The sequence below is a fragment of the Tinamus guttatus genome, unplaced genomic scaffold (genome assembly GCF_059628265.1).
Source record: "Tinamus guttatus ecotype Peru unplaced genomic scaffold, ASM5962826v1 Tinamus_guttatus_pri_ptg000247l, whole genome shotgun sequence".
In the NCBI taxonomy this organism is placed as follows: Eukaryota; Metazoa; Chordata; class Aves; order Tinamiformes; family Tinamidae; genus Tinamus; species Tinamus guttatus.
The window spans coordinates 8,095,571-8,116,039 of NW_028288781.1; the positions used below are offsets into that span (position 1 = coordinate 8,095,571).

The 20,469-nt window shown below is 62.1% G+C and overlaps 1 protein-coding gene across 1 annotated transcript in view; it reads left to right on the top strand.

Moving 5' to 3' along the window:
* The first annotated feature begins 1,074 nt into the window (after positions 1 to 1,074).
* DYSF (dysferlin) overlaps positions 1,075 to 20,469 on the top strand; it is an 83,893-nt gene continuing 64,498 nt past the window's right edge. The window contains exons 1-23 of the mRNA XM_088526516.1: positions 1,075 to 1,168; positions 1,711 to 1,732; positions 2,378 to 2,484; positions 4,057 to 4,112; positions 5,030 to 5,121; positions 7,326 to 7,431; positions 8,638 to 9,015; positions 9,373 to 9,501; positions 9,911 to 9,973; positions 10,126 to 10,176; positions 10,274 to 10,304; positions 10,752 to 10,867; positions 11,013 to 11,139; positions 11,852 to 11,955; positions 13,017 to 13,085; positions 13,168 to 13,211; positions 13,284 to 13,366; positions 14,934 to 15,049; positions 15,334 to 15,447; positions 15,541 to 15,718; positions 16,179 to 16,303; positions 16,794 to 16,900; positions 19,972 to 20,167. Of these exons, the coding sequence (XP_088382642.1) occupies positions 1,075 to 1,168; positions 1,711 to 1,732; positions 2,378 to 2,484; positions 4,057 to 4,112; positions 5,030 to 5,121; positions 7,326 to 7,431; positions 8,638 to 9,015; positions 9,373 to 9,501; positions 9,911 to 9,973; positions 10,126 to 10,176; positions 10,274 to 10,304; positions 10,752 to 10,867; positions 11,013 to 11,139; positions 11,852 to 11,955; positions 13,017 to 13,085; positions 13,168 to 13,211; positions 13,284 to 13,366; positions 14,934 to 15,049; positions 15,334 to 15,447; positions 15,541 to 15,718; positions 16,179 to 16,303; positions 16,794 to 16,900; positions 19,972 to 20,167 (2,508 nt within the window). The remainder of the gene's footprint in view (positions 1,169 to 1,710; positions 1,733 to 2,377; positions 2,485 to 4,056; positions 4,113 to 5,029; positions 5,122 to 7,325; positions 7,432 to 8,637; positions 9,016 to 9,372; positions 9,502 to 9,910; positions 9,974 to 10,125; positions 10,177 to 10,273; positions 10,305 to 10,751; positions 10,868 to 11,012; positions 11,140 to 11,851; positions 11,956 to 13,016; positions 13,086 to 13,167; positions 13,212 to 13,283; positions 13,367 to 14,933; positions 15,050 to 15,333; positions 15,448 to 15,540; positions 15,719 to 16,178; positions 16,304 to 16,793; positions 16,901 to 19,971; positions 20,168 to 20,469) is intronic.

Sequence of the window (20,469 nt, forward strand, 5' to 3'; positions counted from 1 at the left end):
CCTTGGACGGGGACTCAGTGAGCAAATCCTGGTGCTGCTCTGCCACCAATGAAGGCTGCTCTGTGCCCAGTGTCCCCATGTCCCTGCAGAGCCTCTGCAGGGCCCTTCACGCCAGCTTTGGAAAATCGGAATGGTCAGTTCTGCTGTCGGGGAAGTGGGGAAAGGGCCCTGGGCAAAGCCCAAGGTGGGGTGGATGGCCCAGAGGGGCAGTGTTGGGCCTGCCTGTGCTGTGGGCCAGGGCCCCCTGGTTCCTGTGTCCCTCCTGTGGGGACGTGCAGCCTCCGGGAAAGGCCAGGCTGGACGAAACGCTGATCCCACTGCTGGGAAACCCAGGGTAAAAATACCCTGCCTTTAAATAGCCGGGGTGCTGGGCGCGGAGCCTCCCACCTGCCGCGGGCGCCGCTGCTCCCTGGGAAGCTGCCGCAGGGGGGACAGGAGCGGCTCATCACGGCTGTGTCCAGACCAGAGGCTGTGTCGTCCCCCAGCCCTCGGGACACAACAGCAGGGATGTGGGGAGCTGGGCAGCGGAGCGAGGGCCTCGTCCTGCTGGGTGTGCTCCAGGGGGAGGGTGGGCACGTCCTGGGATGGGCATTCCTGAGCGCTCGCTCCTGTGGGAGCTTCACGCACACGCTGGAAGGTGCTGGGTGGTTTATTTATCCCTTGTCACCCTGTGCCCTCTACATCTCTATTCCGCCCCACCCCGGCCCTGCCCCGCATCCCCCTTTCCCCACTGAGGCAGGATGCTCCAGAGCCCTGGGATGCTGCTCTCCGGATGCTCTCTGGCATCTTCCCTGCTTGGCGCTGCTGTCCTGGGCTGGGCAGGGGCTTGGATGAGGGGCACTCCCCAGTGCTGGGTCCAGCCGAGCCCGGGGCACCCGCTCGGCATCAGCCCCGCCTCGGCGCCTCCCGGGGCAGCGGGGCCATCCCGCGGGGCAGCTCCCGAGCCCGGGGGTGGGATGGGGAGGCCGCGGCGCCTCCCGCGCACCCTGTCCCCTTTAAGAGCCGCGGCGGCCGCGCGGTGCCAGCGGTGCCAGGATAAAAGCGGCGGCGGGGCCGGCGCGCCGAGCCGCGGCCATGGCCGCGCTGCGCGTGTTCGTGCTGCGCGCCGAGCACCTCCGCACGCCTGACAGCGACATCAGCGACGCCTACTGCTCCGTGCAGCTCCAAGGTGAGCGGCGGCCCCTGCCCCGGGCTCCCTCCGACCGACCGCGGCCCCCGGGAGCGGCCCCTGCCCGCGGGGCTGCGCCGGGAGCGACGCGGGGCCGGCGCCGCCGCAGCCGGGCCCGGATCCCGCGGGACGGGGCCCCGCGCCCGGGGTGGTGCCGGCACCGCAGCCCCCTCGGCCTCGCGGGCAGGGGCCGCTGCGGGCACCGGCCGGCGGCGCCGCGTCCCCAGAGCCACCGCGGCCACCCTGTCCCCCCCGCCCGCGGCGCCGCGTCCCCAGAGCCACCACAGCCGCTCTGCCCACCCCGGCCGCGGGCAGGTCCCAGTGGTGCCGGGACCAGCGCCCGGCCGCTTCGTGCGGGTCCCCCCTCGCGTCCTGGCTGATTTGCTGCACTGCGGGCAGTGTCTGGGGGAAAAAGCAGCTGCTTGGAGTGGATGGGAGGGCTGGCGCGGAGGTGTCTGTGTCCTGCAGCCGTCCCTGGGCAATGGGCCTTCCTGGGGCCCTGTGTCTGGTGGGGTGGCGCTGTCACCGTTGCGGTTGTGTAGAGCAGCTTGCAGAGGCGCTGGGGTGCAGCCTTTGTGGCATCCCTGGTGCTCCCAGTGCTGGGGTGTCCCTGGTTCCCGATGCCACAACCTCCTAGCTGCAGTCACCCCCATGGTGCAGTCCGCTGGCACTGGGGCTTCACCAGCCTCAGAGTTTGGAGCATCCCAAGGTTCCCAGAGCTCATGCCCTCCCCAGGGCTCTGGCACCTTCACTTTCCCTTCATTTCACCCTGGAATCCTGGTGTTCAGGCATCCCTGGGGCTTGCAGCACCGTTGGGTACCCTGCTGCTTAGGTGTCCCCGTTGTCCCCATGTCTCAGTGCTTGGGCCACCCTTGGGTCTGCAGCAGCCCTGGGGATCCGCTGCGGTGACATCCCCAATCCCATTTCCCTGCTGACGTCCTGGATTGCATCGCGTTGCATCCGGGACTTGCAGCATTCCTGGGACTTGCAGCGTTCCGGGACTTGCAGCATTCCTGGGACTTGCAGCGTTCCCGCGGCTCCCCCCCTCCAGCCTCCTGCCTGTGTCCCGTCCCCACGCTGGGCCGTCCCCTGTGACGTCCCATCCCCGGTGTCCCCATGCTTGGGCATCCCGGGGCCGGTGCTGGGGCCTCCCCCGCCGCTTTTGCTGGCGCATCCGGCTGCTCCCGCCCCCCGCGGCGGCGGTGACAGCGGTGACAGCGGTGGCAGTGGTGGCGGCGGCATCATGCTGCGCTGCGTGCTGCACCGCGCCGCCCGCCTCCGCAAGGGCGACCCCGTGGCCAGCCTGACGTTCCGAGGTGAGGGCACAGGGACCCCGGCCAGCCCCTCCGGAGCCAGGCGCGGGGCGGGAAGCTCCATCCGTGGCTGGGAAATCCCGAGGGGATGGGAGGCGCTCGGTTCCCCTGGGGCACTTTGGGTCTGTCACTGAGCGCCGTCACTCACTGGACGGTGACACAGGGGGAGGCGCCGCTGCAGGGTGCCCTGTCCCGCGGGGCGCCCATGGGTGCCATTGGCTGCACTTGGGTTTTGCTGCTTCCGAACGTGAAATATCCAAAGAGCCTCGTCCAGGGGCTCGTCCCGGAGTGGAAGGTGCTGGAGGATGGAGCTGCCCTCTCCAGGAGCACCCATGGGTGTCACAGGCTGCAGGACACAGTGGAGCAAACAGGGACCTGTCGGGACAGAGCGGGGCAAGTCCTGCCCTGCAAAGCTCCTTCAGGAGGCAGTTTTAGGGACAGCATTTTCCAGCGGCTGGGAAACGCCTAGAATTTAAATAGGGAAGTCAAGGGGGGCCAGAGGTGCTGGGTGCCATCAGTGCCCAGATCCTTGTAGCTCCTTTTGCCTTCGGTTCCCAGCCGGGAGACGGACACATGGACATATGGACATATGGACATATGGCCGCTTTTAGTGTGGAAAGTGGCACTGTCAGGAAAGCCGTGCGTGCCAGGGCTGCTTGGGCATCGTGCGGCCTTTCCCTGGGAGATGGACTGGAGGCAGAAGATGAGCGTTAAGTTAAGAATAGGCTTGAGTCCCTGCTCCTTTGGGATGCTCCGCAGAGCTCCGGGGCCCAGGAAACATCCCATGGATCCGTTTGCTGGCGTGTGCAGCTTTCCTGCTGCCTCCGAGCTGGAGCCCTGTGCTATTTCAGGAGCGGAAGATTTAACAGAGCTTCTTTAAAATCCCAAATAGGAAAAGATTAATTTGGCAGCACTTAACTCGAGGTGGGGACGGAGGGTCGGGAATTCGGCCGGGTGCTGCTGGGCTCCCCGCCAGCCCCGCGCTCCCGGCGTGTCCATCTGAGCACTTCGGCGGCTCCCGCGGCCACCTCCGGCCCTTGAGTCACCGCTATTGTTCTCCCCCAGCCACCTCTTCCTTTTCCTTTTCCCCTCGCGCTCCGTGTCTCGAGGGGCGGCCGCGGGGCCGGATATTTGGGGCCGGGCGGTAGGCGATGCCGCGGGGGCTCTGGGCGCTGCGCGAGGCCCTGGGTCCCGTCTGGGCCATGGGGGATGGAGGGTCCCGCTGGGCTCCTCGCTGTGTGTTCCAGGTCCCTCCTCTGCTCGGCTTTCCCAGCGGGAAGCAGCCCTGGTGCATGGGGATGGGTTACCGTGGCTTCCCTGCAGCCTTGGGGCTTCCCACGACCCATCCAGTGCTGGTGTCACCCTGGGGACGTGGCCTCCTTTGAGTGGGAATGTGTCCCAGCTGGAACATCCCTGTTCCTCCCCTTGGAGCTGAGGGCCTGATCCGGCCCCTGGGATTCCATGTTTCCCTCTGAGGTCCCCAGATAGAGGCACCGTGTTCAGGGCTGTTTGGTGCCCAGGGTGCAGGGAAGGCCCCGCCAACCCCATCTCAACCAAGTGTTTCGCTCCCCACAGGCATCAAGAAGAAGACCAAAGTCATCAAGAACAATGTGAACCCCGTGTGGAACGAGGTGAGTGGGGCCGGTGCCGCAGGCACAGCCCGTGCAAGCTCTCCCACCCCCAACAAGGGAGGAGATGCCCATGTCTCTGTTGGCATCCTGAAAGAGGGTTGCATGCAGCTCAACCCCATACGAGACACCAGAGAATCCCGCCGAATGCTGGATTCTGCCGTGGAAAGGGCTGGATGCAGCGACAAGCCGTGTGTTCCCACCCCGCGGGGAGAAGGGCCGATCCGGCCCTGGGCCCTTCCCCATCGCTGAGCTCCGAGCAGGGCCGGGCACGTGGAGGAAAGGAAAACTCTGGGAATTCTGGAGGCTCGAGGGAGCCTCCTTGTCTTATTCTTAGCCCTCTCCCAAGGAGGTGGCGGCTCTTGCCTCACCGCTGGCCTCGACCCTTAGCGCGTCCCGGTTACCAGCGGCGTTAGGAGGCTCCGATCGTCCCCTCATCAGGGCGGAACTGCACAGAAACACCCGAAAGGCCTCTGGCTTCTCCTCAGTCCCAAGGGGAAGTTCCACTTCCATGTGAGGAAGAACTTCTTTTCTGTGAGGGTGCCAGAGCCCTGGCACAGGCTGCCCAGAGAGGCTGTGGAGTCTCCTTCTCCGGAGATCTTCCAAACCCCCCTGGATGCCACCCTGTGCTCTGGGTGTCCCTGCTGGAGCAGGGGTTAGACTAGGTGATCCCTGGGGGTCCCTTCCAGCCTCACCTGTTCTGGGATTCTGTGAATCTCAGCTGGGAATGGCAGTAATGGGATGGCTCCAGGGTTCTTCCCCAGCATTGCAGTGTGGGGCAATCAGTACCGGGCTAGCCAAGCAGGTCTCCGCTGTTGGGGGGCAGTTTTTCCGATAGCTGCTGCGATTTGGGACATTGTGTCCCAGTGGGAGATGCTGTGCCCAGCCCTGATCCTGGCTCCTCTCTCCCCCTTCTCCAGGGCTTCGAGTGGGACCTCAAAGGGGTTCCCTTGGACCAGAATGCCGAGCTCACCGTGGTGGTGAAGGACCATGAGACCGTGGGCAGGAACAGGTAGGACATTGCCAGGGCAGAGAGTGTGGAGCTGCTGTGCAGAGCTGGGCACGTGTGTGGGTGGCCATCCCCATGCGTGTGGTAGCTGTCCCCGTGCACACCGTGGGTGTCCCCATGCACGTGGATGTCCCCACTGTGCACGTGGGTGTCCCCGTGCGAGGGTGTCCCCCGTGCACACGCATGCCAGGGCACAAAGCTTGCAGCCTGCCTTGCCGCTGGCTGCTCCCTCGGCGCAGGCCGGCGGCTGCCGGGTGCCCTGCGCCCACGCGCGCCGCGGCGGGAACGCGGGTGGGAGGCCGAGCTCTGCGCTTTTCCACTCAAAACCCGGAAGCAGGAGCGGCCTTTCCGGGCAGGGAGCGCACAAGGAGCTCCCTTGTGCCGCCCCCGGGCCTCGCCGCGCTCCCGCCGCGGGTGCTGGGATGAGGACAGGGCTCCCGAGCCCTTTCCCGCGGTGGCGCAGGGCAGGGTGTTGTTTGCCAAACAAGCAGCCGGCGCCGCTTCCTTCCTCATGGCACCATCCGTGCGGATGCCGGCTTGTCCTCAGCTCCCGCCTCCTCCGCGCTGCTCCGAGGCCCTCGCCGGGGCCAGCGGCTCCTTCTCAGGGTGCGGAGCCGCTTTGCGGGAGGAGCCGTCGCCAAAGGAGGGCAGAGCCCCGCGGTGCCCGAGCTCCCCGCGAGCCCTGCGGGTTCCGTGCTGGGAGGGCAGAGCGGGACCTGCTGCCGCAAACGCCCCCGGGCCGGCGCTGCGGCCGGTTTTGCTCTCGGGCAGCAGAGCCGGCGCGCTGGGAGCTGGGGCTGATCCAGCTTGGTGACTTCGCACATCCCTATAAATAGAAAAGGACAAACAGGAGAGGAATTTTGGCTCCCAAGCCAGGGAAGCTTAAGTTGCTGGAGCCGGGGAGCAAGGTTTCTTTTGCTATCAGCAGCTGCCTCGGTACCGCCAGGGACTGGTGTCTGCTCCTGCCTGGTGACCTGTCATGTTGGTGACGCTGCTTTTTGCCTTTCCTGCTGTCTGGAGAATTAAATAATCTGCTTGTGCGGGTACAAGCGGCCCAGCCTGCCGCAGCCAAGCGAGCGAGCTGTAAGGAGAAACCCCTGACACACTCACACTTGGGCCTCTCCGTGAGCTGCAGTCCCTGGGGCAAGTGTCATGCCAGGAAAATGCCATTTTTGGGAGAAAGAGGCCCTTTCTATGACTGCTTAAAGTAAGGGAAACTGGGGGAGGAGAGGAAGGGGTAGAGGATCCGCTCAGCATCGGAAAAGCTGCTCGAACCCAAAGTTTGTCCTTCCAGAACTGGCGAGGAGCAAACAATGGCAGGAAGCCAAAAACTAGTAAGTAAATAAATAAATAAATGAGGGCAGGAGGTTTGTAGGGGCGAGCGCAGGGCCGGCGAGCCCGACTTCCCGCAGCACCGTGTCCCGCTCCCGTGCCATCCCGCGGGAAGGGCAACCCCGTGCTGCCCACCCTGTGGGTTACCCCAATGTACAGAGGGCTGCGGTTTGTGGAGGGAAACCTCTAAAAATAACCCCACTCAGCTGGGACGGGGGTGGCGTGGGGCAGGAAGGGTTAATCCACCAAAAAAAACCCTCAAAGCCCAAAGAGAAAGCCCGAGTCAGGCATACAAATGAAAACCCCAAGCAAGAGGTGCAGAACAAGGTGAGGATGATATGGGGATGGAGGACACGTGGGTGAGACCCGTGCAGGCGTGAGGTCAGCTTCGGCCCCGTTGACTTCTCGTCCTTCCCGTTGAACTCCCTCCGCTGTCGGCCTCTCCGTTTTTATTCTGACGCTGTCGTCACAGAGACTCCCCCGGCAGCTCTTTTTATAGCTCTTAGTTCCCGAAAATGGGCCTTCCATTTCAGGTGCTTTTTCCTGGTAAAAAGGAAACTGGGCTCCAGCAAGAGTTGCTGGAGTCGCCTTGGCCCCACGTAGGGGAGCCGTGAGCCGAACTGGGGCAGGACATTTCACCAAGGTGCCAGGTTGGCCATGGGATGTCCCAGCTCTCCAGCCTCCGCGTGCTGCTCCCGGGCAGGCCGTGTGCTTCCAAGAAGTGGGAATTTCAGCAGCTTGTTGCTTGTTGATCTCCAAGCCTGGAGAGGGCGGATGGGAAGCAGCTCCTTGGTGCACTTTGCCCTGTGGCTCGGTCTCTGCGCCCACGTTCGCAGGGGCTGCGGGCGCTCCCCAACGCTGCTCTCCCTGCGCAGGTTCCTGGGAGAAGCCCACGTGCCCCTGCGCGATGTCCTGGCCACCCCCAGCCTGGCAGCCTCCTTCAACGTGCCGCTGCTGGACGCCAAGAAGCAGGACACAGGGGTGAGTCCCGCGCGCGGCGGCAGGGCCCTGCTGACTGGGACGCGCGGGCGCCCCGGGTGCTGCCGCGCTCGGAGTGGCCCCGCAGCAGCGATTCCCAGGGGGCCGGGGTCTCTCCTTGCTCCTTCCCAGCAAGGAGCAGCTGCCAGGCATGTCGGGAGCGAGTGGAAGTGTCGCGCGGGGCTGCCCTCGGCCTCACCTTCTGCCATCCTCTTCCTCGCCCCTGGGGTGGAGGTGCCATCCCGCTTACCCTGGGCGCCATCCGTCGCTGCATCCAGGGATGCTCCTGGGGGGCTGGAGGCAGTAACCGCTGCCCCGAGCGCCCCATCCCCACGGATGCGACGGGGAGGCTCCTTTCTGTGCCCTGGTCCCCTCTGTCGTGGTGCAGCCGCTCGGGGCCCGTGGGAAGCCGCGCTCCGTAGGTGTTTCCACGGCAGGAAGCGGCCGCCTTCCGATGCCGACTCCCCCGGGGCTTTAATGGGCCCGATGGTTCCTGTCCCGCTGGCCGCCTGGCGCCTGTCCATCCGCTCCCGCATCCCGGCACAGCCACGGCGCCCCCCCCACTTCGGGGCTGTTGGAAACCCATTCATTTTAGTGCAGATTTTAGCCCTACGCTGCCCCGTGCCCTTGCTGCAGCCATAGTAGCTGCAGTTGGTCCCTGCAGTGCTGCTCCATGTGGGAAAGACCCATTTTGGGAACCATTCTGGGCCGGAAAGGGCAGGGGATACCGGGGCCATGCGCGAGCCGTGGCCTCCGGAGCCACTGCTTCCTGGACAGCACTGGGCCTGGCCCTGGCACCCCGACTTGCCGGTGCAGAATGGACGCCAGGAAAGGCCCCTGGTGCTGCACTAAGCAGCAGGCAGCGGCAGGGAGCCGGGGGAGTCTCCCGCTGCCCCCAGGAGCAGCCCCTGGGGCTCCCGCTCTGCTCCATGCCCTGTTCTCCCCTGTCCTCTCCCTGCTGCTTCCTTTCTTGGTTGGAGGCCACGGGACCCAGCGTGGCCTGGAGCTGCCGCCGAGCAGGACCAGTGCCGCTTGGCCCCTGCTTCCCGCAAGGCGCATCCCAGCCCTGCTTCCCATCCTCCCGCTGTGTTTGCAGAGCTACTGCAGCTTTCCTGCCCGCGTCCTCAGGGGCAGGAATTGCCCGTGATGCCTCTAGAGTTTGGAGCAGTGTTTCAGGTGCCCGTGCTAACGTTTTGCTCCCTCTTCCAGGCTTTCCTCCTCCTGCAAGTGTCCTACACGCCCCCGCCGGGAGCAGCGCCGCTCTTCCCGTCGCCCGCGGCCCCGGAGCCGGTGCCGGCGGCGCCGGAGCCCGACGCGGCCGCGGGTGAGGAGAGCCCCCCGCTCGCAGCGCCGGGGCGCGCCGGGGCCGGCTCCTCCCGAGCCGCCTCTTCCCCCGCAGAAACGGCCGGCGAGGAGGATGCCGAGGACCAGGCGGCGACGGGCGACGAGACGGAGCCGTCCCCGGGGCCCGCGGCGCCTGAGCAGCCTCCGCGGCCCCGCAAGCCGCCCGCGCAGCACGGACACGGCGTCAAGCGCAGGAGAAGCTCAACCAAAAAGCCCCTGTCCAACAAGCCCCAGGACTTCCAGGTGAGCCGCGTCCTCCTGGGCAGCCCTTGGGAATCCTGCATGCTGCGGGGACGGCCCTTTCAGCCCTGCAATCCCACACGCTCCCTCTCTTTTTTCCCTATCCCTAGTGGCTGGGGGGGTTTTGCAAATACATTAACCCCAGGCAGCCCCCCTCGATGGACTGAGTTGGGAGATTTAGGACATCCAAGCTCAGTCTCTAGACACGATCCCCCCAGCGCAGTTTGGTTTGTTGTTTCTTGCAGAAGGGCCCACTGGGCTTTTGGTGCCTCCTCTTCCCAGTACAGCTCCCTCCTCCACAGCGCGGCTGGCTCCCGCGTGTCCTCCTGACCCGCTGCTCTTTCCCTCCCCTGTCTCCAGATCCGCGTGAGAGTCATCGAGGGCCGGCAGCTCCCTGGTGCCAACATCAAGCCCGTGGTGAAGGTCACGGCCGCAGGCCAGACCAAGAGGACCCGGATACGCAAAGGCAACAGCCCCGTCTTTGACGAGGTGAGCGGACACTTCTGCTCCCGCTGGGGCTCCGGAAGGACTCCGCTGTCTTGTCCCCCAGCCTGTGTATGGTGCCACCTCAATGTCCCTGTACCTTCTTCATTGCTCCTCTGAGAGCACTTGGAGCCCCACAGGAACATCCAGGAATGGCTCTGCAGACAGCCATGCTGAAAGCCAGTCCCAGGACCTCGCACATCACGATGCACAGGGAGCAGCTCCTCTTGGGACACCCTCTCCAGGAGGGTTTTTTTGCAAGCTGGGTGGGATCTCACTTAACAGAGCTGGCAAAGGGCTCTGACCAGCAGGGGCGGGAGGTTGAGGAACTCCCACAAGCAGGGTGGCGATGCGGGCTAAGCCGGGTCACCTCTGTAGCTGCTTTCAGACCCTTGTCTCGCTGTCTCTTGTGCAGACCTTCTTCTTCAACGTCTTCGAGTCACCAGCTGAGCTGTTCGATGTGCCCGTCTTCATCACCGTGAGTCTGAGCAGCCGCCGTCCCCGGAGCTTCCCCCGTTTCTCAGCCCCGCACGGGCCGGTGGCCCTGGGGCCCTGCACGCAGAGGGGCCGGGAGCTGCTTTCCTTTCCTGCAGAGCTGGGTTCAGTGTTTGCCTCTCTTTTATCCCGCAGGTTGTTGATTCGCAGTCTTTCCGGACAGACTCGGTGATTGGGGAGTTTCGGGTAAGGATTTTCCATCTGCTCTTCCCTTGCGTTTTCAGTCACTTTAATCCATAGCACATGGTGAACATTTCCTTTTATTTTCCTTTTTGTTTTGTAGATAGATGTCGAGACGATTTATTCTGAACCAAGTGAGTCCAGCGGCTGCCGTTGGCATTAGAGATGTGGGACAAGTTCACTTCTTGCAGCTGGGGGATATTTCTCTGGGGAAAACCTTTTTCTGGGACCAAACACAGGGGGACATGCATGTGCACACACAGTTTTGTACCTATGCACACTCTCTGTATGCACAGATGCATGCACATTTATCTATACTCATGTGTACATTTATCTATATGCACCTATGAAGCTACGTGCAGTGAGAGTGTGAGAGTAAATATCTATGAGCTGTACCTGCCCCTCTTGTTTCCATGTGTGAATCCACATATGCCCCTATATCCATCACCACCAGTCAAGTCTTTAGCATTTATTTTTATTATTATTAAAAACAAAGCAAAACAAAACTCAGCAACACTGCAGTCTCTAGGCCAGCTCGGTGTCCAGTGCCAAGCTCATAGTTCTTATTTTTTCTCCCTCAGAACACGCTTTTCTCAGGAAATGGCTGTTGCTGTCTGACCCTGAGGACTTTTCGGCGGGGGCCAAAGGCTACTTGAAAGTCAGTCTCTTTGTGCTGGGGCCCGGGGACGAAGCTCCTGTAAGTACCAGCTGGCCCTGCCAGAGCCACCTTCCTACATCCACCTTCATCTCCCGTGTTTGGACCTTTGTACACTGGGCAAAATGCAGAATCTGCCTGTAGTTGTTTAAACGGGGCGTCCCTCATGGCTCCTGTCATCCTGCAGATGGAGAAGAAGGAAATCTCCGAAGACAAGGAGGACATCGAAGGGAACATCTTGCGTCCCACGGGGGTCACCTTGCGAGGGGCTCACTTCTTACTGAAGATCTTCAAGGCCGAAGACCTGCCCCAGAGTAAGCGTTGTCTCTCCGAGTTGGAGCGCGGAGCATCCCGCCTAGGCACCTTGGAGCTCTGAGTGCGGAACATGGATCAGGGTTGGGATAGGGACCAGCGCAGCCCCGCTCCGGAGACCTGGTAGACACTGGCCAGCTGTTAGGTACTGGGTTGTCTGCCGGGGTGAGCCGGTACCTGCCCTCCTGGCTGGGTGGTCGCGCTGGGGACAGCCGTTCTGCCCCTGGCCTCTTGGGGACATCCACGCTCGGCCTTGCCAGGGACCTTCCAGGAAGTGGTGCTGGAGCCTCCCAGAAGATGGGATGTGATTTCTTATGGTGAAAAGAGCCTCATCTAGAGCCACGGGAAGAGCCAGGGCTTGCAGGGGGGATCCAGCTGTGTGAAGGTGCCCCGGCTTCCCTGAGAGGCTGAAACCTGCCCGGTCCTGAGACCAGTCATGGACTAGATTGTGGACTGGGCCAAGGCTGTGGGGTCTCTGTTCCCTTTGGAATCGGACACCTCCCGGGTGTTGCTGCCAAAACCTGGGGGTGCTTCCAGCCCCTGTGCAGGGGATGGACGGCTGCCCTCCATGGGAGCGGCTGTGCTGGTGGGACCGCGTCCCCACTTGGAGCGCTGGAGTGCTCCGGGCTCCCGGGATAAAGCCGAGCACCTGGATGTGCTTAGTGGAGGTTTCGGCATGGTCTGCGGATGGTCAGAGACTCTTTCTCCTTCCAGTGGATGACGCTGTCATGGACAACGTGCGGCAGGTCTTTGGCTTTGAGAGCAACAAGAAGAACCTGGTGGATCCCTTCGTGGAAGTCAGCTTTGCCGGCAAGACGGTGAGCAGCAGGAGCGGGAAATCTCCCGCTTCCCTGGGCCCAGCAGCTGTGCTCGGGAACATGGGAGCCAGGGCTGGGGCTAGGATGGCCAAAATGCCCAAGGGAAGGGGACCTGCCTGCCTTTGATGTCAGGATGAGCCCTGAGGCTGGCCCAGCTGGCCTTGTCCGTGCGGTCCCGTTATTCCCTGAGCACTGTGGGCTCAGCATCCTTGCTGCCGGGAAGGAATTTGGGCCTCGGATCCCATTCCTGGGCATCACTTGGGCTGCAGCGATTGCCTCAGCCTTGGCAAGCGGAGGTCGTGGCCCTTCCTGGCCATGGGGGAAGGTGAATGGCCATGGGCGCTCGTGCCGGGTGCAGTTTCTGTGCTGGGCTCTTAGCGGAGCTGTTGCATTAAAAATAGCAGCGCGGAGATTTAGCTCCTGGAGGCAGGGGAAGGATAAGGCAGGAACAATTTTCCGGCCGGACTGAGCTGCACTTCTGGAAACTGCTGGGAATGGCATGAAAATGCAGAAACCCTCCCTGTGCCCTGTGAATGTTCCCTGGAGGATGGCGCATGGGAGGGAACAGGCTAGGGAAGAAGAGGGGTATTGCCCTAGGGAAACGTGGGGTGGGTTTCTGGTGGCTCTGGGTGAGCGCAGTCCTCCAGATCGGCCCTGTGGGACCCTGTTTTTGGGGCTGTGGGAGTTTTAGGGAGTGTGTGGCAGGCTGGAGCTGCTGAATGGCCCCTTCATGGGGAATCTGAGACCTTCTGGTCCATGGTAAGGGGAGCGGGGAGGTGTCAGGAGGGTGATGCTGGGGCCAGAGGGACCTGCCAGCTGGGGGAGGCACAGAGAGCAACCTGGATTCCCCCATGGAAGGTGCATTGCATCCAGGACTGTGGTCCTTTCCAGAATGGAGCTTTACTGGGAGCAGAGGAAGCCTCCAAAGTGCCATGGGCTGTAAATAAAGATAAAGCTGCGTTTGCCCTGCGGGCGGGAGAGGGCTTGGCAGGGCGCCTGGTACCTGGGCCTGTCCGTGCGCTCCGTGCCCTGACTTTTCCTGCCTTTTCTCCCGCCTCCAGCTCTACTCGCGGATCGTGGAGAAGAACGCGAACCCGCAGTGGAACCAGACCGTCATGCTGCCCGCCATGGTGAGCGAGGCGCTCCGCGCCCGCCGTGACGCCCGGCCCGCGAGCCGCCTCTCACCGCCGCCTTTCCCTTCCCTTCCCGCAGTTCCCTTCCATGTGCGAGAGGATGCGGATCCGCGTCACGGACTGGTGAGCGGGAGCCGAGGCGGCCGCGCGGCGCGAGGGCCCCGCGGTGCCGTGCTGACCCGCGCGCTCCCGCAGGGACCGGCTCACGCACAACGACGTGGTCGGCACCGCCTTCCTGAGCATGTCCCAGATCTCGGCGCCCGGCGGGGAGCTGGAAGGTGCGTGGCGGGATGGCAGCTCGCGTGCATGGCGGGGCCGGGCGCGCGCTCCCGGCTGCGTGTGGGGTTGGCCCTGGTGAAATAACCCCTGCGCTGGTCCCTGCAAGGTCTCTGGTGTCGGTGCTGCAGGTGTGACCACTCTAGGGGCTGGATGCAGCCTGCTCCGTCCTGCAGCTTGTCCTTAGGTGCTGGCCAAGGGACGGGGTCTGGGCCTGCTTGGGGCCATTTCGGGGCTGGGGTCAGAGGCCGCCCTAACGCACACGAGTAACGCCAGCTGCTGCGCCCTCTGCTCACATCTGCACCCGCCCGTCCCCTCTGCTCCGTGCGCCGGGGCTCCCGGCTGCCCTGCAGCACTAACGGCTGAGCCGTGTCCGAGCGGGTGCCCTGCCAGGGCAGCTCCGCGTGCGCCGCGGGCATGGAGGTGCCCTGGGGTGCAGCGCTGCTCCCCTGCGCCCGCTGGTCCCAGGAGGGCCATGTGCCCATCCGTCCCGCTCCGCCGCCTGCCCCGTGGGGCCTCCTGCCCCGTGGGGCATGTGGAAGTTTGAGGATGGACCCTCATATCTGCTCTCGAAGCCACAGTTTCCATGAAGGTCTCAAGGGGCAGGCAAGGCCAATGCTACCCAACAACCTCCCTTCCCTCTCCGTAGTGTCCGCGGGGAGCCCGAGCCCCTGGCAGTGCCCACTCTGCTTTCCTGTGGCCTGGCCCCTGTATAACCAGCCTCCTAACCAGCTTCTGAACTTTCTCTCCTAACCTTCTCTCCGTCTCTTTACGCCTCAGATGAGCCTCCCGCTCTCGCGAAGCCTCTGAGAGCCGCAGACCGTACGTGCCCTTAGCCTCTTGTTTTGCGGTCACCGCCGGGCATTTTTTCCCTCCATTTTAGCTGCTGTTAGAGCTGCAGCATCGGACAGAGCTCGTGGAGCAGAGGCTCTGCTGTGCCCCAGCCAGGGCATCTCCAGATCTCGTCCTCATCCTCCTCCCCATCCTGCCCTGCCTGTCTGGGGGCCTCTGGGTGGAGAAGGAGTTGGCTGGGACAAGCCAAGAGGGGAAGGTCCCCTCTGTCCCCACTCTGGTGGGGTTGGGATGTCCCTTTGGGGCAGTGATGCTGCGTCAGGGCCCGTCACTGTACAGGCTCTGCAGGGCTCCTGCTGCCTTGGGGATCCAGAGCATGGACACGCTCTGCCCCTTTGGTGCTCCTCGTGCTGAATGGCACAGGAAAATGAGCAGGTCTCTTCCGAGTGCAGCCTCACCGGGAGTCCCGCCCAAGGGCGCCTGGGGCCAGCTCTGCTTCCCTGGGAGACGGTAGGTGCTGGAGTGTGAAGGGGATGGAGAGCCCTGCCCTCGGCCTGGTGCTGCCTCTGCAGGCTGGCTTGGAAGGATGGGTACCTGTGAGGGGGCAGGAATGCAGCATAAAGGGGTGCCGCTCGGCACGGCACTGATAAGCGCGGGATGCTGCAGGGTTTCGACCAGTTGCACAGCTGGGTGCTGGGAGGGCAGCGGCCTGTGATGGGACAGGGTGGGAAGGCGCCGCTCCTGACTTCCTAACCGCCCTTTCCCTGTGGTCTCCAGCGGACGATGGACTTGGGTTCCTGCCAACCTTCGGTCCCTGCTACATCAACCTGTACGGCAGCCCCAGGGAGTTCACCGGCTTCCCGGACCCTTACGAGGCGCTCAACCTGGGAAAGGTGAAGGTGGCTTCTCGCCAGCGCAGCCGGTGGCTACAGAACGGAGCATCCTTCTGTGCAGAGTGAAAGCTGCTACTAACCCCAGCTGGCTTTGTAGGAGGCTGCACTGCATTTTCTGCCACTTGTTACTCTGCTGCCTTAAACCTGCCCAGCGCCCGTCTCTGCTGTCCCAGCGCTCCCTGCCTTGACGCGCTTGCAAGGATGGGTGTCTGGTCCTGTCGTGGGGCCAAGCGCTGCCGTGGGGGCCGGCCCTGCTCCTAACGGCAGCCTCCGGCCTCCCCAAGGGCGAGGGTGTCGCGTACCGGGGCCGGGTGCTCGTGGAGCTGCAGACCAGGCTGGCGGAGCACGCGGAGCAGAAGGTGGAGGACATCCCCGCGGACGACATCCTGCGCGTGGAGGTACCAGAGCGTGCACGGGGGAGGTCCCTGGGATGCGGGTGGATGCAAGGCCGTTCCTGGCAGATCAGTGCCTCCCCTCGGCGCCTCTTGCAGAGGTACCTGCGGCGCAGGAAGTACTGCCTCTTCGCTGCCTTCTACTCGGCCACCATGCTGCAGGACGTGGATGACGCCGTGCAGTTCGAGGTCAGCATCGGCAACTACGGCAACAAGTTCGACACCACGTGCCTGCCGCTGGCCTCCACCACGCAGTACAGCCGGGCCGTGTTCGACGGTGAGCGGCGTGGGGCCCTTGAGGATGTCCCCTCCGCTCCTGATCCCTTGCAGGCACTTCAATGCAGTGGTGCTGCGAAGGAAGCGCTCGTGCCCTTCCCTGTGCCCATGTCCCTCCTTGGCCTGGTTTTTGGGGTGGGCTCCTGGGGCTCTCGAGAGGTCTCCTGGGGACTGGTGAGGGATGCACAGGCAGCGCCGCAGTTGGTGGTGGAGGGACCTGCACAGGGAACTGGGAGCTCCCGGGCCCACCTCGTGCTGCTTCCTGGGCTCACTGTGGGGTAGGAGCCGTGCAGAGCTCCCTGCACATCCATTTGGCCTTGCTAAGGGCTGTGTTATTGCACGAGGGGCTTGGGGAAACGATCCCTATCCGCCTGCTGCACGAGAGCGATGCCGAGGGCCCCGCTCCACGTTTCTCCGGCTCCGGCATCGCGCTGCCCCTCGTCATCGCCCGTGTCCTCCAGGCTGCCACTACTACTACCTGCCCTGGGGCAACGTGAAGCCCGTTGTGGTGCTCTCGTCCTACTGGGAGGACATCAGCTACCGCACGGACGCGCAGAACCTGCTGCAGCGCGCGGCCGAGCGCCTGGTGAGTCCCATGCGGCCGCCCCCCTTCCCATTAGTGACTCCATGGGATCGCCTGACAGTGCCAGGTGCGGCTGGGCACGTTCCCTGCCCTGGGGAGAAGCAGCCAGAGAGCAGAAAGGGAAACTGAGGCATGGAGAGCGACCGGGGGAGAAGGACGAGCCTGGGGAGCTGGGGTTGGACCCACGCTGCCCATCACCTGGGTATCGCTCCTCCTGCCTCGTGTCCCATCAGGACTGGGCTGGTCTTGTGCTGCATTGGTAGGACAGGAGAGGGGACAGTGCATCCCTGCTGGGGTGCAGGCCCGGGGATTTGCTGGGCCACCTGGTTGCAGGAGAGAGGGCCCTTCCCTCGGCTCGTGACCCAGCTCCGGGGAAATCTGTTTCTCCACCCCGGAGCTCCAGCGAGAAGCAAAGTGGAGGCTGCAGCTGGCAGCGCTGGGTGCTCACGGCTGGGTGGAGGGAGGCAACCCATAACCTGCCCTGCTCCCGTAGGAAGCGAACCTGGAGACGATCCACGTGGCGCTCAAGGCCAGCCGCTCCCAGGGCGACCTGGACTCCCTCCTTGCCCAACTGCTAGACGACATCATCGCCGACTGCAGGTATTTTCTGCTCATTTCTGCTGGAAGCCTTTTCATGCCTTTTTTTATTTTGCAAGAGCATTTATTTATGTTGGAAGGGATGACTCCTCTTTTTTCTTTTTTTTTTTAATTTCTTCTGAAAAATGCCCATTGTTTGCTAATTTTACTTCAAAGGTTGCTGAGCCAAGGCACAGAGTTGAAAAGGTGACATTTAAAGCAAGTCACAAATTTCCACTCTTGAGGTGAGGGCTGAAGCCCCCCTGGATGAGCCTCCTTGTCGGGCAAGTGAAGCCCTTGCTCCCCCTGTTCCAGGCAAGTGCCAGCCTCAAATCCACATTTCCGTGACGTGGCCTGGGTTCGGCCGCCCCATGTTGTGCTCTGGCCCGTGGGGTGAGGAGCCCTGGAGCATCTTTGCCTTTCAGGGCTTTTCTGAAGCACTCAAAGCTTTGTGGCAGGGCCAAGGTGGCCCTTCCTTTGGGAAGCATCGTGCTTGGTGGGAGCTGAGAAGCCACAATGTGACCGTCACACTTTGTTCCAGGGACACCTTGGCTCTCCATGGAAAATGGTTTGGGGTTTACCTCGTTGGGAGCCTCCAGCTGTGGTTCCCCTTCAGCTATGACAGTATCTCAGTGTAGGGGGGACCTGGTGGCCACCAAGCTGCTTTGCTGCTCTGCTGGGGTGGGTCGTGGTCCTTCGTGTCACATGGGAGGGAGTACGTGGCCTTCTTGGTTGCCCTGCATGTTTAGCAGGCGCCTGAGGGCCACCTCTTCCGTGATCTTGGGATCCTTCCTGGGATCATTCCACTCATGCTGCCCAGCTGGCGTGGCCCTGGTGCCCTGGGGATGGAAGGGCTGCTGCTGCGTCCACGGCCATGATTTAGCGAGTCCTCCTTGCCACGCTCTTTGAAAGACCCAAGTGAGTCATGACGGCACTGGCTGGCATGGCCGGTCTGCCCCTTGTGCGGTACCTTTTGGTGACACGTGGGACAAGGTGGCCTTGCTGCTGGGAGATGCTCTGCAGAGCCCCAGGCGCCAGCGACGCTCTCTCCCTGTTTATTCAAGCCTCCTGTTTGCTCTGGGCATGTGAAGGCACTGTGTCTGCCCTCAACGTGCGCTGGCTCCTTGGGAAGGGCAGTAAATCCTCCATGCTCAAGGCAGGAGCTGCAGGAGAAGCTGCAGCTCTGGCTTGTCCAGCCCTGCAGCTCCCTCCAAGACAAGTTCAAGTAAAGGGGTGGGAGAGGCGAAGGCCTCTGCGGGGTGCGCCAGGGCCGCCGGCTCTGCTCCCCGCTTGGTGCCGAGCTCCCGCGGCTCCTGCCAGGCTCCAGGCTTTGCCATGACGGTGACATCCCATTGCTGGGACTCCAGGAGCTTCCCTGGGCTTGTGCCTTGTTGTACCCTCTGCTGCTTGGCCGCTCAGCCTCCTTGTGAGAGCTGCTTTTGCACCAGGCTTCGCCAACCCAAGGAAGTTGGGAAGCGTCGCAGGCTCCTTCCCGCGGAGAGGAGCGGGCAGGAAGCTGGGACACGCAGGAGGCCGCAACGGAATCTCCGAGTGGGCCTGGCCCTTGGGCTCGCCAGGGCAGAGCTCTTCAGAGAGGAACTGGGCCTGGGTTCGGGAGAGCCGAGTATCAGCACCAGCTCTGCAATTTCCCCGGGGTGATCTGGTGGGTTCCGATTCCAAAAACAGCTGGTCTTTCTCTCATCCAGATTGCTCTGGTGGCAGCATCCAAGGGGACAGCATCTCCCCACCTCCTTTCTTCCTTACAGAGCAGTCCTGTGCTCCTGGGACCTCCTTTCTGTGCCATTTTCCAGACCTTTCTATGCAGGAGGAGGTGGAGGACCCTTTCCATGCCACGCCATCCCTCATGCCCTTTTCGGGCTCGGTTAGGAGCGCGTTGGCCCTTGAGGTCCCCAGCCCAGGTCCCTTCAGGCTTCAGATTGTTCAGTCAGGAAGTTTGGGATCATTCCTAGCAATCTCTACCTGAGTTACTCATGTTTTGCTGCTATTTGCTCTCCTTCCTCCAAATGTTCTACCTTTGATGCAAGGCAGGTCCCCTGCGGAGACGGACCCTGGCCCGAGGCTCCTCAAAACTCCTTTGTGTCAAACTCCCATACAGAGAACAGGGCGACTTGGTTTTACTAAGAGGAATGCTTCTTTCAATCACTTTCATGCAGTTATTGCCTTTTTATTCATTAGAAATGGGTTATTATTAGTTTTTTATGCTTTCAGTGTTTATTTCCACAATTTTTTTTTGGATCCACTCTGTTGTGCTTTTAATGTTTAATTTGGTGAAGCCTACGATCATTTCTTTTTTTCATATTTGAACACAACTTTGTTCAATCAGTCGGGTTTTTACAAGCCTCTCCTCAACACAGGGCACACATTCTCTAATGCAGGGTGCTGGAAGCAGTTCCATGGTGTCCATGAGCTTTAACCCTTGATGCTCTTCCCTCTTGCAGCTTCTGAACACATTTGCTCCTTGCAGGGCAGGGCTAGAGTTTGTCTTTCTGAGGGTAAATCAGAAGTCATCTTGGAGAGAGATGAAAGAGAAGGAAGCAACCCCTTCCCCTGCTCCTACCATGCCTCCTGCCTGAGGTTTCTTGCTAAAATTCCCACATTGCTGTGTTTTTGTGCAAAAAATCAAAATTTTGTTTGCATGTTAGTCCAAATGAAGTCAATAACATGAGGCAACCTGCACTGACACTCTGTTTTATTGCTGGAATGCTTTTTTTCTGATGTTGTGGAGAATGTCCCACCTCTCCTTTTTCCATCCTAACTGGGCTTTCTGCTCTGTATTGGTAGAGTTATTTTAAGGGCTCACAGATGAGGACCTGCTGTGGACAGTAGGTCCTCCTGTGCTGGACATCACTTAGGGACATGGGGTAGCAGATGGGGTGGGGATGGGTTTATGGTTGCATTTGGTGATCTTGAAGGGCTTTTCCAACCATAACGATTCTGTGATCTCCAACTCATCTGACTTGGAGATTCGAGTTCAGCTCAGACAGGGGATCCTCAAAGTATCTCGATCCTCAGTTGCAAACCCAAGAGGGAAAATTGCAAAGCTGCTGCTGATGCTGGTGTCTCCCTCCCCGCAGCCAGAAGCTGCCTGATGTGGTGGGGTGGCCGTCCAGCACCCACCTGGACCAGCACCTGCACCGTGTCCGCAGCGCCCACCTGGAGCAGATGCTGAGGGCAGCCCTGCGGCTCAAGCACGAGGATGGCGTGGGCCTCGCTGCGGCGCTCGAGCAGGCGGACGACTGGCTGTGTCGCCTGAGGACCATGGCCGAGGAGGTAGCGCTGCGGGCGGGTTGGCAGCAACCAGTGAGGCGCACCTCATGGTGAGGCCGCACCTGGAGTACTGGGTGCAGTTCCGGGCTCCCCAGGAAAAGGGGAACATGGAGCTTCTAAAGAGGGTCCAGTATAGGGCCACGAAGGTGATGAAGGGACTGGAACATCTATTGTATGAGGAAAGACTAAGCGAGCTGGGCCTGTTTAGTCTGGAGAAGAGAAGGCTGAGAGGGGACTTGATCAACATATTCAAGTACCTGAGGGGTGAATGTAGGGAGGAGGGGGCCAGGCTCTTCTCCATGGTG